The 16,459-nt window shown below is 38.1% G+C and overlaps 2 protein-coding genes across 2 annotated transcripts in view; one reads left to right on the top strand and one right to left on the bottom strand.

The window, feature by feature from the left end:
* Window positions 1-16,459, bottom strand: part of TTC29 (tetratricopeptide repeat domain 29) — a 723,881-nt gene that overhangs the window by 646,684 nt on the left and 60,738 nt on the right. The window contains exons 2-3 of the mRNA XM_074377718.1: window positions 1,611-1,673; window positions 193-582 (exon numbers count right to left, since the gene is read on the bottom strand). The gene's annotated coding sequence lies outside the window, so the exon portion shown is untranslated. The remainder of the gene's footprint in view (window positions 1-192; window positions 583-1,610; window positions 1,674-16,459) is intronic.
* EDNRA (endothelin receptor type A) overlaps window positions 1-16,459 on the top strand; it is a 62,659-nt gene that overhangs the window by 37,453 nt on the left and 8,747 nt on the right. The window contains exons 3-5 of the mRNA XM_074377740.1: window positions 213-340; window positions 12,099-12,297; window positions 15,804-15,956. Of these exons, the coding sequence (XP_074233841.1) occupies window positions 213-340; window positions 12,099-12,297; window positions 15,804-15,956 (480 nt within the window). The remainder of the gene's footprint in view (window positions 1-212; window positions 341-12,098; window positions 12,298-15,803; window positions 15,957-16,459) is intronic.

The following is a 16,459-nucleotide window of genomic DNA, read 5'->3' as shown; positions in this document are numbered from 1 at the left end:
TGCCCTCTTCCCTCCTATCTCAATTCTCCACATTTTTCAGGATTAAAAAATTGCTGAGAATTTAAAATATGAAAAAAAAATTAATGATGATAATACTCTACTGCTACCACACTGAGAAGGATGATGAATGATAAAACGTAGATGTTCAGAAGCCTGTAAACGTCGGTGTATCCTGTGCTTGCCGTTTCTTACCTCGCTGTCTCCTTTTTCAGCTGCTGGCTGGCCGCTGGCCTTTTGATCACAATGACTTTGGCGTATTTCTCTGCAAGTTGTTCCCCTTTTTGCAGAAGTCCTCAGTGGGGATCACCGTCCTCAACCTCTGTGCTCTCAGCGTTGACAGGTAACCTGGTTCTTGCCCTCCATTCTTTTGTTGGGTTTAGAAAAGCATTTTTCTCAGAATGAAGTCAAGGAGCCTTAAGAATTGGTGCCGAGGACAGTTGCTCATTAGTTCCAAGGAATTAAAATGTGAACAATCTTGCTCTACTGTTTAGAATTGCTTTATGCAGTTGCTGGTTACTAGCCATCTTTGGTTCAGGCAATTTGTGCCTAGAGCATTTCGCCAACTATATCCATCTGGCATCTCTGTGGCAACAAAGGAAAACTGAACATGTTAGATGGAATGAACTTTGGAAAAGGAAATTCTAGGACATCCATATCCTGTATTTTCAATGGTAGATTTCTCATTTTAAAAAAAAAGAAGAAAACTATTCAATCATATTTATAACGCTGACTACTTAAACTGAGTGGTGAGAGCTCAGTATCGTAATGTTCTCTATGCTTTTTTGAATATGTGAAATGCTTCCTAATTTTTAAAAAGTGGACAACACAAGCACCCCTTGATCCAGCTCTGAAAAACCCATCAAGTGTCTCTAAGTCTTTCCAGAATTCTCCTCACACGTGGATGTCAAGACTTCTCTAAATAAGTCCTTCTGAATTCCACGAGCTTCTAGATGGTTCTTTGTATACCTCCTAATTTTTGTAGCAGGAATGATAAAAAATGAAGCTAGGAACTCTAACGCATTTTGCAGTGCTCTTTTATATTGAATATAATCCTTTGCAAATACTGTTTAATGTCCTATTTAATGGTTTACCTACAGTTTAGAAGAGGTGTTCACTTTTCCTTTCACACTCTGACAATCACTTTATTAGAGCACTTGAGTCCCATAATTATAGATATAAAGACCCATTTTCTTAAAGAAAATTTAAGTCTTTACAGACATTCTGTTATTTATCACTTACAATTAATTTTCAGGACCAAAACTGTTATAGTTAAAACATAAAAACACTCATCCCACGGGTAGTAGAAAATTATAATGGCATCCTTGTTGTAAATGTGTGATTCTAATGATTGTGAAACAGCAAAATGGTTAGTAGTGTTATTAAAGATATATTTATTGCTGAAATTAAAACAAAAATAATTCCATTAGCAGTTTAAACTGCAGTGTTGCTGTTGACAGAAATGCCACCACTGCAGTGGTAAACACAAAGAAATAATTTCATCACCTATTAGTAAGGATTCTCAGTGATTCCCAGGAAAACCTGACGTCTACATAGGTTTCTTTTGCATCAAATCAGATGTTCAGGGCTGTTGCATAAAAACATTTACATACCGTAGGTGGCCATGAATCACTTCCACTTGACAGATAATAAACTATGTTACTTGTGGCCATGCCCTAAAAAAAAAAAAAAGGAAATCTTTTATAATCTGGATTTTATTCATTAACAACTTCACACTGCTTTTCTCACCCTAGCACCCCAATAGCGTCTTTTCTTCTTGTAGCCAAAGTATTGTATTATCTAAAAATCAAAGCCATTAAATTACATCTATTACATTACTAACACATGTAAAAATGTTTTCCTGCATTTATCAAATTGTATATTTAGAGATGTAACTATGTATTCTCATTACAATATCCAATTAAAATTTTTAATTATAATATACCTTTAAAACCCATGTGAGGAGAAGAAATAAGAAAATAATCATGACAGGGGTAGGGTGTAGCTCAGTGGTAGAGTGCAGGCTTACCATGCACAAGGTCCTGGGTTCAATCCCCACTACCTCCACCAAAAAAAATAATAATAATAATAATAATAATTAATTAATTAATTTAAAAATAAATAAGTAAACCTAATTACCCCTCCCCCCAAAAAAAAAAACAAAAAAGAAAATAATCATGCCAATTTTAAAAAGAATTCTGTTTCCTATATGCATGGTCTTCCTATGATATTCTTAAATGTTATAAAGCTACACTTTTAAAACAGTGTGGTCCACACGCATAAATACACTGCCATGTCAATGGGAAAGACAGAAACAGGTGTTAGAGTGTACAGGAACAGAGTATAGGCTGAAATCACTTTCATTGTAATGAGGAAGGGAAAGATTCATCAATAAATAGTGCTATTTACCATCTGGAGGGAAAAACATGTTAAACTCTTATCTTGTACTATATATCAAAAATAATAATGTTTATAATTGTTACCATTTATTGTGCATTAGTATGTACCAGACCCCATTAAACATACTTTCCAGACATATTTTATCTTTACAGCAACACCTGTGATAATTGGTGCATAATTGTTCCCTTTTTACAGACGAAGAAGCTGAGGTTGAAAGAAGTTAATCAAGGCTACTCAGCTTCTAAGTTCTGGAGCCAGTAATCAAATAAAAGTTGCCTGTGTTCCTACCCGCTATGCTCAAGCATGCAAAAACTCAAACTATAAAGCAATAGAAGAAAATAGACTACTATCTTTTTGATTTCTAGAAAAAAGAAGACTTTTTGAACTTAAAAAGGATGGTAGAAATTCTGAATGAAGCTATACATGTATTTTGGGACATGGAATTTTAAAACATTAAGATCAAACATTCATAAAATTAGAAAACAAAGCAAGAGATTGGGGAAAATACTTGCAGCAAAACTACAACCTGTTAATATTCATGGTATTTAAAGAGGTCACACAAATAGTAATTAAATCTTAAGACTTCCTTATAAAAAGGGCATGAAGGGGGTTATAGCTCAATGGTAGATCGCATGCTTACACGCACAAGGTCCTGGGTTCTATCCCCACTACCTCCATTAAAAAGAGGGAGGCATGAATATAAAAATCACCAAAGAAGAAATTAAAATGACTAATTAACATATGAATAATGTTCATATAATCAAAGAAATTCATATTAAAAAGCATGTTTTTCAGTATCTGGTGGTGGTAGAGATTGGAACAGCCCTTCCAGAAAGTAAAGTTCTACATATGTGTTTGCCTCCTGACCCAGTAATTACAGTTTTTAGGATCAATTCTAAGGAAACAATCCAAAATTTGAACAAAGAATTCTTGTGCAAAGATGTTCTACAAGTTCATTTACAGAAAACGTTGAAAGCAACCTTGTATTAATTAGGGAAATGGATAAGGATGTTAAATATAATTTGTATGTATGGGTATATGAATTTAAAATTCCTTGAAAGAAATTGTTAAGTATTATCAGTAGTTTTGTCAAGGGATGGGGTGATGGGTTTTTGTAACCTTCTACAAGCAGAAAAAAATCTCTGCAAGTTTGTTTACTTCTATTATCCAGTACCCATTTTCCTTATTTACTTTATGCCATTCTATACATTTTATTTTTCTCATTTTCCCAGCTCATTTCTATGACCTTTATTTTATATTAGCACTAATTTTCTATGTCTGGTCAGTTCTCAAACACAAGCACATACAGCACATTGACATGAATACAAAGGCCTGTGTCCGGGGAGAAAAATACATGTATGTGCCTAGCTCAGAGTTACTTCCATGCCTACCTACTCTTGCCTTTACAAGAGTGCCATCAAATTTGGGGAAATATCATGTTATTAAACAATTAAACTCGATCCCAAAGGTTACGTAAAAACTAGGATGATAATGAGTTTTAGAAAAGAGTCACTCAGCGTTCTAAAAGCACTGCGCCTCTGGGGAAACATCTAACTGAACCCAGACAAGAATGGGAGAAAAACAAGAGTGAGGAACAGAAGGATAAAGACAAGGCAGTTGCTTGGCTCCTATAAATAGTAAAACGTATTTTAAGGCAGCCAGGTATAGTCCCCTGAGGAGAGAGCCATTGACGAAAAGGAGGAAAGGATTTGCTTGGTTTGATAAGCAGTACCTGCAACTTTTCCTCCCTGCAGTACATGTTCAAAATCTAGAGTAGCTGCTGTACATCGTGTGACATGGCCTGGGAAGGGTCCCTTTCATAGTTCATATGAATCTGTTCGATACATTTTTTCTTTTTTCTTTTTTCCCCTCTTAACGGAGGCACTGGGGATTGACCTCAGGACTTTGTGCATGCCAAGCATGCAGTGCAGTCTACCCCTGAGCTATACTCCTGACCCCCAATACATCTATTCTTGATGAAAAATACTATAGGGCACTATATCATGAATTATCCCTGAATTGGAAAGCATAATTCATAATTTAATTCAACAGGGAGACTTGTTGGGAATGGTATGATGGACAGACATGAAAAATAAGTCTCGGTTGTTTTCCTGTAGGAGTCTCCATTGTTGTGAAGACACTGACCTGGGAATGAGGGAGAATGAAATGTATTGTGGAGGTGTTCAGGGGGTGGATTTCCCAAACCACCTACATCATCAAAACCCTCCATTCCTTCGCTAGCTCACATGTTCCGCCCCCACTATCCTCCTTGGGTTAATCTCAGAGGACTGTCTTGCTGAACTTCAGTCTCCCCAGTATAAGCCACCCCTGTGAGCAGGGGAGAGCGGTAGGGAGCAGGGAGGAGACAATCGGACTGGAAGTGGGGGCATTAGGTCATAAATTCCAATCTCTGGAGTAGATTGACCTCACCCATACGATGTCCTCCCCTCTCTCAGGCATGGAGAAAAACTAACTAAATGTTCAATCACAAATGATCAGTTATGTATCTAATGAAATATTCTTGGTTTGGAAAAAAAAAGAAAAAAAAAGAATGCCAAGCGTCTTTTCATTAAGATTTGCTCCCAGTTTTAGATCAAGGAGATGAACCATTTTAACATTCCACTTTCACAAAAATCTGCCTTAACCCAGGAGGTTTTTTCTTGGTAGTAAATTCATTGTCATTGCCTGGGGCCTTTATTAATTTTGCGTTTCATTGGGTACTGACTCCCAACTTTGGGACCTTTACTGAGGGAATCTATTTTAACATTTCTATTTCAAATCTTTCACACTAGAGAATGAATCATTCACACTTAATTCCTGAAGTTTCTAGATACCATTTGCTTTGAGTCTTGATTCAGTTGCACTGTATTCTACTAAAAATAAGAGAATCCCTTTTTTAAAAAAATAAAGCAAGGAATAAAAAGAGGGAAATTGGAACCTGTTACAAAACAATTTCCAACTTGGGAATCCCTGCTTTCATTTTATGGGCTGAATCAAATTATGGGTCAGGAAGAGCTCCCAGGATTTTTTTGTATTTTCTTTCAAATATGATACTTATCGCTCATTTCAGAGTTGTTGTTTTTGAGGGAAAATAAAAAGTATCTGTACATCCAAGTTCTGTACAGTTTATTACCTCATTGATTGCTCAGTGAATACGAATACTGTGGGATCAAAGAAAAGGTCTAGTTTCCTCTTTAGGCTTTTAATCTGAATAAAGAAAACACGGCAGAGAAAGCACATCACTTGTACCGGAACGGATGACCTTTCACTGCTCATTTCAGCCATGGACTTGTCTCAGTTGAACCTTTTCACTAATTCCTCCTCAGTTCTAACTTTCATTTATTGTTATTTCACATTGCTAGTCCCTTAAGAATAAGATAAACAGGAATTTCAGAAAAAGACTGCGGAAATTTGGAAAAAGATTTTCACTGCTATCCAAGCTTCATCAGTGAAATAATTTTGTTTAATGCTGAAGCAGTATACTTCTAACATGAATGAATTTTTCCCAGCAAAATATGAATAACTAGCCATTACCAATAATTCAAATATCCCATAAGGGACAAGCTTTAATGGCACTTTGAGTTTGTTTCAGGAAGAAAAAAAGGGGGCAGGGACTGGAAAGAGGGATTCAATGCTATTCTTTGTAAGTTTAACAGTCATATTTAAAGTGGAAAATGATGCGGGTCAGACCAGTAAAAAGGTCTGGGTACAGCTCCAAATTGTAGTTAAAAGTTGCCTGGGGAAGGAGGCTGTAAAAAGATAAAACTCTTTTAACAACTACTCCAGATGGCGTGTAACTAGATACCTGGGAAGGCTGCAAAGAGCCATTAATAGGGCAACTTTGTTTGATTTGCCCCAAACTCAAAGCCATGTCAGTCCTTCATCCCTTGTTTCAAGTAATTGGTCAGTGGCCTCTGTGATATTCTCAAAGGTGTATCCTAATTCAAGAAGCATGGAAGTGATTTTTCTGAAAGACTTCAGTTTTATGTAGACGGGGGCTTGGTTTCTCCTAGTTCTCCTGGTGTTAGGATTTGCCTTTCACGCTGGGTGTAGGGCAACTCGGGGTCTCATCTTGGGATCTGTTCCCTGTCACACATAGTTACTCATTCTTTTATCCTAAACGCTGTGGTCAAGATCAGGCGACTGGTTCATTTTGCCACCTCATTTTTCTTTGATAACAAACGACCCCCAAACAGTGGTTTAAAGCAACCATCATTTTCTTATGATCTGACCACGTTGTAGGGAAGGAATTTGAGCAGTTCTTCTGCTCCTGGTCACTTGGACTGGGGTCTCATGGTGGATTTCAGCTGAGCTTGCTTCATGGGTCCAAGACTCACATGACTGGCCCCTTGGCAGGAACATCTGAGCTGAGCAGAGCCCATCTCCCTCTCCATGCAGCCCGGGGCATCTCGCCCTCTCCAGCAGGCCCAGGGCTCCAGGCTAGAACCCGCTGCACGCCTCAGGGGCCAGGCATGAAACTGGCAAAGCATCCTTCCAGCTGAGCTCAACTGGTCAAGGCAGCCACAGGCCAGTCCAGTGGAATGACTCAACTGAAGAGAAGTGTCCAAATATCTGCAGCTACTTTTTAAAAAATTTCTTTCTTTTTCTTTTTTCTTTTTTTAATATGTATTTTTATTGAAGTATATTTTTTATTTTTTTATTTGAAGTATAGTTGACTTACAGTTAAGTTAGTTGACTTACATTTAGGTTGTATTTGTACGTTGTAATTGTAAGCTAGTTGACTTACAGTTAAGTTAGTTTCTGGGGCACAGTGAGGTGATTCAGTTATACACATGTAAATGTACATTCTTTTTCAGATGATTTTCCATTATAGGTTATTTCAAGGTATTAAATATAACTCCCTGTTCTATACAGTAGGTCCTTGTTCATCTATTTTATATATAGTAGTGTATATCTGCTAATTCAAAACTCCTAATTTATCCCTTCCGCCCTTTTCCTTTTGGTAACTGTAAGTTTGTTTTCTATGTCTGTGAGTCTGTTTCTGTTTTGTGAATATGTTCATTTACATCATATTTTAGATTCCCCATATAAGTGATACCACATATTTGTCTTTCTCTGTCTGACTTACTTCACTTAATATGATCATCTCTAGGTCTATCCACATTGCTGCAAATGCCAGTATTTCGTCCTTCCACAGCTATCTTTTAAGCCTTCACCTGGCTTCTCTTTAAAATTCTTCCTGATAGTATTCAACCTCCAAACCTCTGTATGGCAGTTGGGTTGCCTATCACATAAGAGATACAAATCATAAACAAACATTATAAATGGTCACATTTGCTCTCAATGTGCAGACATAAAGATATAAGTGCCACTTCACCTTATGGAAGTGGCAAAACTGAAGAAAAATAAATTCTAATGAAGGCAAGCATTGACAGGCACTTAGTAGAGACATTTTTTAAAGGTACTTAAGCTACTTTTTCCTTCCCTTGATTCACTATTTGCACTCAAAATAATTAACCCAGGAAAATCATTCAAAAAGGGAAAAAAATCTGTATGTGCAAATGTATTTATACTCATGTTATTCACAACCTTGAAACGCCAGAAACTATGATGTGATTATAGGAGAAAGATTTAGGTAAATTGTACAATATGTTGTTATACCGTGTAGCCATGAAATTAATAAATGCTATGCCTGTGTAGAAACATAAGTATGTTTTATAATGAAAAGTGAATAAAGTCAAAAAATAAAATTGTAACTGATAAGGTTATAATATATATCCAAACTGCTTATGAGAATAGAAATGGGCAAAGAATGAGAAGAAATGAAAATGGGTTATGTTGAAGTGATATCTTTTGAATTTAAGTTCCTTTTACACTGTTTTAAAGTAAATTCAATAATATTTACTTTTAACTTAATGAGTTTCCCAGATCATACCTTAAAGATTCAGAAACATACGTTAAATGCCTCTAGCCTTGAAAACAAGTAAAAATCTATTTATAGACATATACAGTAACAAACATCTTTACATAAATAAAACATGTAATTTATTCTTTTATTCTGGCATGCCACATGACATTTTGGCATGTCAGGGGACAAGGTGGTGTCATGGGAAAAGACAGCCCTGGGACTTTGCAGACCAGAACCCTGACCCAGGCAGAGGATGTGGTACCACACCAGTCCTCAGTTTCCCAACCAGAACATGAGGGTAGAAAGATCAGCCCAAAAGTCCTTCTTGGTTTTATGTTATTTGATTCTAGGATTCTAAAAGTATTAGCTCTTTATCTGTTGCCTAATTCAGGGCTGGCTTGAAAAATAAGAAAATGTTCGGAGTGTATACTGGCTTTGGCCAATACAAATAAATGCATGGTAAGGAAACAAACAAAGACGCTTAATTCAACAGATATTTATCTGGCACCTATGGTATGTTGGTCTTGTGACCAACATACAAAGTATCCGTCCTATGGAGCTTATGGTCTTTTTATTTATTTATATATTGTTTATTTTTGTTTTGGGGGTGGAGCTTATATTCTAAAGGGAGAGGTAGACATAGACAAAAAATAAATGAGTAGAAGAATTGGTTGGTCTCATGGTAGTAAGTGCTACGGAGAAAAATAATCGGAGTGAGTGGGGCGGGGAAGCTGGCAACTTTAAATAGGGTGTCCAGGGAAGGCCTCGCTGAAAAGACACTGCTGCGTAAAGGCCTGAAAGAAGTGGCGAGGCGGCTCTGAGGACACCTGCAGGCATTCCCGCTGAGGTGGGAACCCACTGGGGGATTTGAGCAGAGAGGTAACATGACTGGCTGACACTTTAACAGGTTCACCCCAGTCACTGTGTTGGGGGCAGACTGCAGGAGGGCAAGGTGGACACAGGGAGACCAGTTAGGAAGCTACTGCAGTAATCCGGGTGGATGGTAACAGATGAGATCGAGAGAAGTGGTTGCACCTGGATGCATTTTGAAGGACGAGGTTGCAAGGTTTGCTAAAGAATTGAATGTGTGGTGGAAAAGAGAAAGAGGAGTGAAGGCTAACTTCAGGGTTTGAGACCTGAGATGGTAGACTGGAGAGGGCAAGGAAGAGGGCAAGGAAGAAGACCCAGAGTCTGGTTTGGGTGAGTCTCAATGCCTACGAGATATCTGAATGGAGATCTCAAGTAGGCAGGTGGACATACAAATCTAGAGGTAGAGGTGAGGTTCTAGGCTACAGTTATAAATTTGAGAATTAACTATCAGCATGTAGAGAGTTCTAATGCCATGAGACTAGATGAGATCACTAAGAGTGTGTAGATAGAAAAGAAAAGCGGTCCAAGGACTAAGGAGAAATCCAATGGTAAGAGCTTGAGGTGTGGGCATGATCTAGCCAAGGAGATGAGATGGAGTGGCCAGTCTCATAAGCAGGATGAAAACCAGGAGAATGTGGTCAAAACCAAGTGCAGAAAGCATTTCAAAGAGGAAGGATTATCTCTAGAATATCAGTTGTTGGTGGTCGGCTCTACACTTGCAAATTTTCTATGGAGTGAGGATGTCATATATATGCACTGACTTGATTGAAGGCTGTTTATGATAACACCTACCAAGCACACAATATTGTGTGTGTGTGCGCACGCACGTGCATGTGCGTGCTGTGTCATTATCCCCCAAATAGAAATCATTTTTGGAACATCCTGTATTTCCTATTTTCCACACCTTTCCCCATGTCCATCATCACAAATGATTGTTTCTAATTGATTTTATGGTTGTTTTCTCATCTCATGGAGATGTTATCAAGATCAGTGTGATCACAAATGGAAAATATTCTAATTCTCAGTCACATGGGTTAATCAAAGCACAGACTGATTATGAATCATTTGCTCAACTAGACACTAAAAATTACTTCTATTTATTTTTAAATGTTGAATTTACATTGTGTTTTAGACATGTAATATTCTGGGAACTCAGAGGCACATTATAAAATGAAGCTGTTCTGTGAATATATTCATCATAAGAATACACAGACCACATTTTCTTACTTAAACCACATTCTATTTCCAACCCTGCCTAAGAAATCTGGCTTTTTTACTGTCTTAAGAGATAAAGTGTTTTATTCATATCACCTTTCCTGATAACCGATCTAAGAGGAGGGGAGAAGAAAACAGATAAAACTCATTGACAGCCTCAGGATAGAGACATCCCGTCTCTGTTCCTTTTAGCTTTTACTGGACATCAGGCTGCCTGTTGAACAAGGCAGCAAAGAGAAATAAACAGAAGGAGAGAGTATATATAGCACTCTTTATTCCACTAGTAATAACCATAAATTTTAAAATGCAATGTTGGCTATGTCATAAAAGGATTTCCCTGGTCTGTATGCATAGCTGTATTTTATTCCATTCTGAACTCATCTGGGCTTTGTCAGAGGTTCCTATTGCACACCAATCTTATTTATCCTAAAAATCTGCGAAACACGTCTCCAGCAAATTGTGCTGTCTGTATGCCACGTGGCACCATCGTGCATGCCAAAACTATAGGTTCTCATCTACAGGGAAGAACAGAGTCACGTAATTCCTAGGAGCTGAGTTTTCGCAGGTAATGAGATGTGCTGAGACAGAACGCTATGTGGAAGTGATGCAGCTCATTTTGGTGGCGAAGGGTAGTTTGTAACTGGCCTTGGCTTTACTGACTTATTCCCCATGAAGTTGCCTGGCCTGCAAAGCCATGTGCACCTGTCTCCAATGCCTTGGTCTGTTTTACAGCCTTCTTCTGGCATTATCTCCTGAAAGCTATAAAAAGAGAATGTTTCCTTTCCATTACAACAGCAACAAAAATTTCAAGAATGAAGCCACAAAAATACCATACCACATCCCAGGTCCCTTCTTAATAGTAAGTCTGAAAGCACTCCATCACATCAGGTCAAAGAGCACAGAGTTTCCGAAACCAGACTTTCTTTAGACTTCATATTTAAATGTGATTATTATCATAAAAATATTTAGGTCAAAAATCAGGCAAATGCGATTTCTTAATGCCCGTTGGTTTTTGATCGGCATAATTGTTCAGTTACATTTATATCCTACGCTTCTGTATGAACCATTCTTTTCTGTTAGACTATAAACCCTAAAGATTAGGAACCGAGGTATCTTTAGCTCAGTTTTATATAGTCCAGCACAGGGCCATATGGGAGAGATACAGTCATTCTTTGACATTTTAAAATATTATAATTAGGTATATTATTTATTTACTAAAACGGCCACCTGGTACAAGTCCAATGTGTTCATATTTTGAGGGTAGAAGAGAGAGAAAACAATGTAAATCTATGGCAACTCTTCACTTAAGGGTATCTAGATCCACTTCATAGATAATATTTCAAGTTTTTTAATACGTAAAGAGAATTACGATATTACCATAACCAGTACCAGCAGCTTACAGTACAGCTTCCATCATCTAATCTTTTCCTTAAAAAAAATGTTCCTGCTTAAAAAATATAGGCACACCTATCTGATGCCACCACGTTCTAAACCCTCACAAGATTTTGCTAGACCCCAAGGGAGGATCTCAGACTCAGGCCTGCCTTGTAACTGATCTCCAAATGGGTGGAACTTTTAATGGCCCCACTTGTTTTTCACACCAGGGCTCACAGAGAGTTCCTAAAAAGTCAATGGTTGGTTGCTGGCCAATGGAAGGAGCTTTCCAACATTTACAATTTTTATTTCATTGAAAAAAACTTAAAATTTCCTAACAACTTGATTCCATCACCCCCCTTTTTCTCCCCAGGTACAGAGCAGTTGCCTCCTGGAGTCGTGTTCAGGGCATTGGGATTCCCTTGGTCACAGCCATTGAGATCGTCTCCATCTGGATCCTTTCTTTTATCCTGGCCATCCCTGAAGCCATCGGCTTCGTCATGGTGCCCTTTGAGTACAAGGGTGAACAGCACAAAACCTGTATGCTCAATGCCACATCAAAATTCATGGAGGTATGAATAGTATAAAGGGAATTAATTGTGTGTGTGGTGGGGGGGTCTTCATTTATACTTTACCATCGCCAAGACTTGTTATCTGTACAATGCCAAGTGTGGTTTACACTGCTAGTTCAAATATCCTTCAGTTGCATGAAAAGCAGATGTTAAAGCAGGGCTTAGCTTCTTGAATAGGACAACCATTTTGTCTTCACTCTTATATTGTAGCACAACTGTAGACACAACTGTTGCTCTGCACCAACTCCTCAGAATTCTGGAACAACTTTACTAAGAAAAGAAAGATGGACATGTATGTATGTAGTGCTATTTGTTTTGATAATAAGGAAAGCAGCACAACAATTCCCATCTGACAGACACGCTGATACTTATTTTATATTATTTGGGGTAATCCATGTTGCTCACACATTTTTTTGAAGATAGATTTACTAATTCAAAGTAGAAAGTCATTCTCCCATTGTGCTTATATTAGTATAGATTCAAATATGCAAATAGAATTTTGCAGAACTTTCTAAAAAGTGTTTATTTTAGTGTAACAAATTCAGTTGTTGTTTAATACACCCGACCACATTAACTTTGCTGAAAAGCTTAATCACATGACTGAGAGTATCAGGAAACATGTTTGAAATGCATATTCCCTTTGTAAAACTAGTCACATGTCGCCCAGGGATAAAAACCAAAAGGGTAGCTGTTTCTTTTAAATCAGCATTACTTAGTGCTTTGATGCAAGTTTTGCACAGCTCAGATTCACACTTACTCGTTTACAGACATCTCAAGGTATGTTTTCCTACCTTGGAAAATTCACAAAATTAGTGGTTTTACAGTTGACCAGTTATCCTGCTTGGAAATTCTTTGAAAATTAAAAATACTCATGAACACTGCCAAACTGGCAACCTTAAAATTAAGGTCTTCTGCTTATCTGCTGACTATTTTAGATAAGCCACAGTGAAAAACAAAGTAGACAGCAGGAGGCTATCAGAATTTGGACAGTGTGAATGAGCAGTCTAGGTACCCTGTCTAAGCCGTTAGAGAGAAGAGGCTTGATGTAAGAAGGACCTTACTAACCCTTCCAGGTGGACAAAATGAAATGGGTTTCTTCATCAGGACTGTGTCTCCTTTCTAGCAGTGAAGCTCAGAGTGGCCACCCTTCAGGCAGGGGGCACCTAGAGCATTGCAGTAAAGGGTATGAGTTTGCACTGATGAGTTTTAAAATTTCATTCTAAGTCTAAAGTTTTAGGATTCTCTTTCCCCTCCTATTCTCTTTTTTTGATTCCCCCTTTTTCTGCCCTTTCCTTCTCAACTTTGTGCTAACCTAGACTGGAGGGAGGTCCCTCCATCCCCTCATGGATGACATCAGCTCAAAAGAAATGTGTGACCCCGTTCTCTCCAGGCTTCTGCCTTGGAGGGGGCAGGGGACTCCATCCGGTCCCCTGGGGGCCAGCTTCCAGGCCCTCCGCAGCTGCTTCTGGGCAGTCTCAGCCAGCCAGAAATGCGCCCAGAAGAAGGGGGTGCAAGGACGAGAGTGCTCACAGGAGTGTCTTAAACAAAGAGAGAGTCCTTCTGATTTTTGTTTGTTTGTTTTTTTCAGTGCAGTACTAAAATCGTTCTCCAGTGTGATGGGAATAGGACAGGTTTGAATAAACCAACTTCTTTGGGAGGTCTGCACTTAACCTGAGGATAGAATTCAGGGGTCTGTGAATTTGAATGGAAAAGAAATTGCATGTTTATATTCACTAACTTCTAACTGAAATTTATCATCTCCTTCTAATATGAATGTAGACAACAAACCACAGTAGTATTTAACAGTACCATGAGTTTTTTCACTAATAGAAATAAGGCATTTTCCTACCACTATTTTGGCTGGATAATCTTGAAATATCATTTACACTCATCATTGCTTCTACATCCTGATAGTTATTAGAACCACCATTAGATTTGTCATTTAATTTGTAAATGAACACATATATTATTACATCAGAATTTTATTTCTCCTACTCTGCTAGCTGTGCTGTAAAGTACTGGGTTTCCATTATAATCTTACACAGTTTATTTCATGCACATAAAACATGATTCTCAGAAAGGATTATAGTCTTTACCAGAAAGTCAAAGGGGGCTGGGGCATAAAAATAGTTAAGAACCCCTGCCTAGAACTTTTTTTCCTCAGGAACCATTTATAGCATATTTCAATAGACATGTTATAAATGTAGTCCACTGGGCCTCTTTTCTATATTCAGAAACTCTCCAGTTTTTCACAGAGCAGCATGACTGTGTTTTGTTTTGTTTTGTTTTTTTTTTTTTTTACTGTGGGAACTGAGAAATTACAGGAGGCTGCATTATCCTTAGTAAATAAACAATCTGGGGAAACAGAATAAGGAAAGGAAACGCATTTCTTCCCAAGTTGGTGATTACTTTAGTGGAAGAATTTAGATATGATTTTCTAATTTCCATTTTTACTGGGTGTGAAATTTTCTGCTTTAAAAAGACATAACACTGAGTAATCCTGGTGCTTAATAAATTCTGTCCACAGGGAGATAATGTTCACTATGCCTCCAGATAAGGTACTGGGCTTCCATAGGTTCCAGGTGGGGAGTATTAAAAGCCAACGAGAAAGGGATGGTTATTGATGGCTCTGAGCGACTGGCTGGGAGGTCACATAGCAGGCATACCAGGCAAAGGGTTAACTCCCAGTTAACCAAAGCTCACAGATAAACCATTCATAACCTTCACTTTTTCCAAACAAGATAGGCACAGTAAGTACACTTTAACCCCCACAGTCAGAAGGAAACCAGGCACTAACAAAATGTTGACGCTTGCCAGTAGAGATAAATATAGATTCCGTATGTCTCAAAATCATGTCTTAGGAGCTTTGGAAGGGAATGCATTTTATTAGTTAGAGCTCTTCCATTCTGTAACTAAGGCCAACTTCAGTTTATTAAAAGTCTTGTAATAACCTTTCATGAAAAAGAATATGAAAATGAATGTATGTATGTACATGCATGACTGGGACATTGTACTATACACCAGAAACTGACACATTGTAACTGACTATAGTTCAATTTTAAAAAATAAATAAAATAAATAATTAAAAAAATTTTTAAAGTATCTTTGTTACCATAAATTTTCTAAAGTGATTTCTTTGTGTGCTATCATAAAGCCAGGATAATGTCTGGAGTTTCCAATTTAGTTGAGGGTTTTTTTAAATTAAACAAAACAAAGCTAGATTTTTCTTTTATTTTATTTTTATGGGGAGAGGTAGTTAGGTTTGTTTGTTTGTTTAACGGAGGTACTGGGGATTGAACCCAGGACCTTGTGCATGCTAAGCAGGCACTCTACCACTGAGTTTTAGTTGAGTTTTGAGCACCCCCCTCCCCAGCCCATTACCACAACCAAAGAGCATGTATATACAAATGTATCTGCAAGCACGAAGATGCTGCAGCCACCAGCAGCTCTGCACAGCTAATATTCGGTATATCGCCCTCCTTTTCTCCCTTCTCTTCTCTTTACAGTTCTACCAAGATGTAAAAGATTGGTGGCTCTTCGGGTTCTACTTCTGCATGCCCCTGGTGTGCACCGCAATCTTCTACACCCTCATGACTTGTGAGATGTTAAACAGGAGGAATGGCAGCCTGAGAATTGCCCTCAGTGAACATCTGAAACAGGTAAACCCAATAAGGGTCACGACAACCTGGCCAACACTGGTTTGTCCTTAACAGCACAAGGCATACAAATACTCTATTTCACAGATGTAGCCTGATTTCCTAAGAAGAAAAACACTGTCTTGTTTGTATGTCTTGTTTTCTTTATAGTTAGAGTATTTGGAGTTTCTTTTGTGAAGCAGAGATCCTACCTGTGAAACTGGTGGTCCTGGGGGCAGTGCCCTGATAGAAAGGAACGATTCATTTATTTTGCCAAAAGTCTATTGAATATGTGCGTTTGTGTTTAGTAGTACGTTGAACTGGATTTGGAACGGTGTCAGGACAAAAAAAGAAGCATGTGACTCTCTCCCCTGGCAGGCTTTGCAGTGCTGTTGTGGAAATAACACAAACATGAAACAACTGGAAGACAGAATCACAGGGTGAGGTAAAAGTGGCCTGTGCTATAGAAAGCCAAGGGGGACCTGAGATAAAGTCGTGGAGAAACTGTTCATGGATGAGGGGCACTG

The sequence above is a fragment of the Camelus bactrianus genome, chromosome 2 (assembly GCF_048773025.1).
Source record: "Camelus bactrianus isolate YW-2024 breed Bactrian camel chromosome 2, ASM4877302v1, whole genome shotgun sequence".
Taxonomy (NCBI): domain Eukaryota; kingdom Metazoa; phylum Chordata; class Mammalia; order Artiodactyla; family Camelidae; genus Camelus; species Camelus bactrianus.
This window is presented reverse-complemented; position numbering and strand designations above follow the sequence as displayed.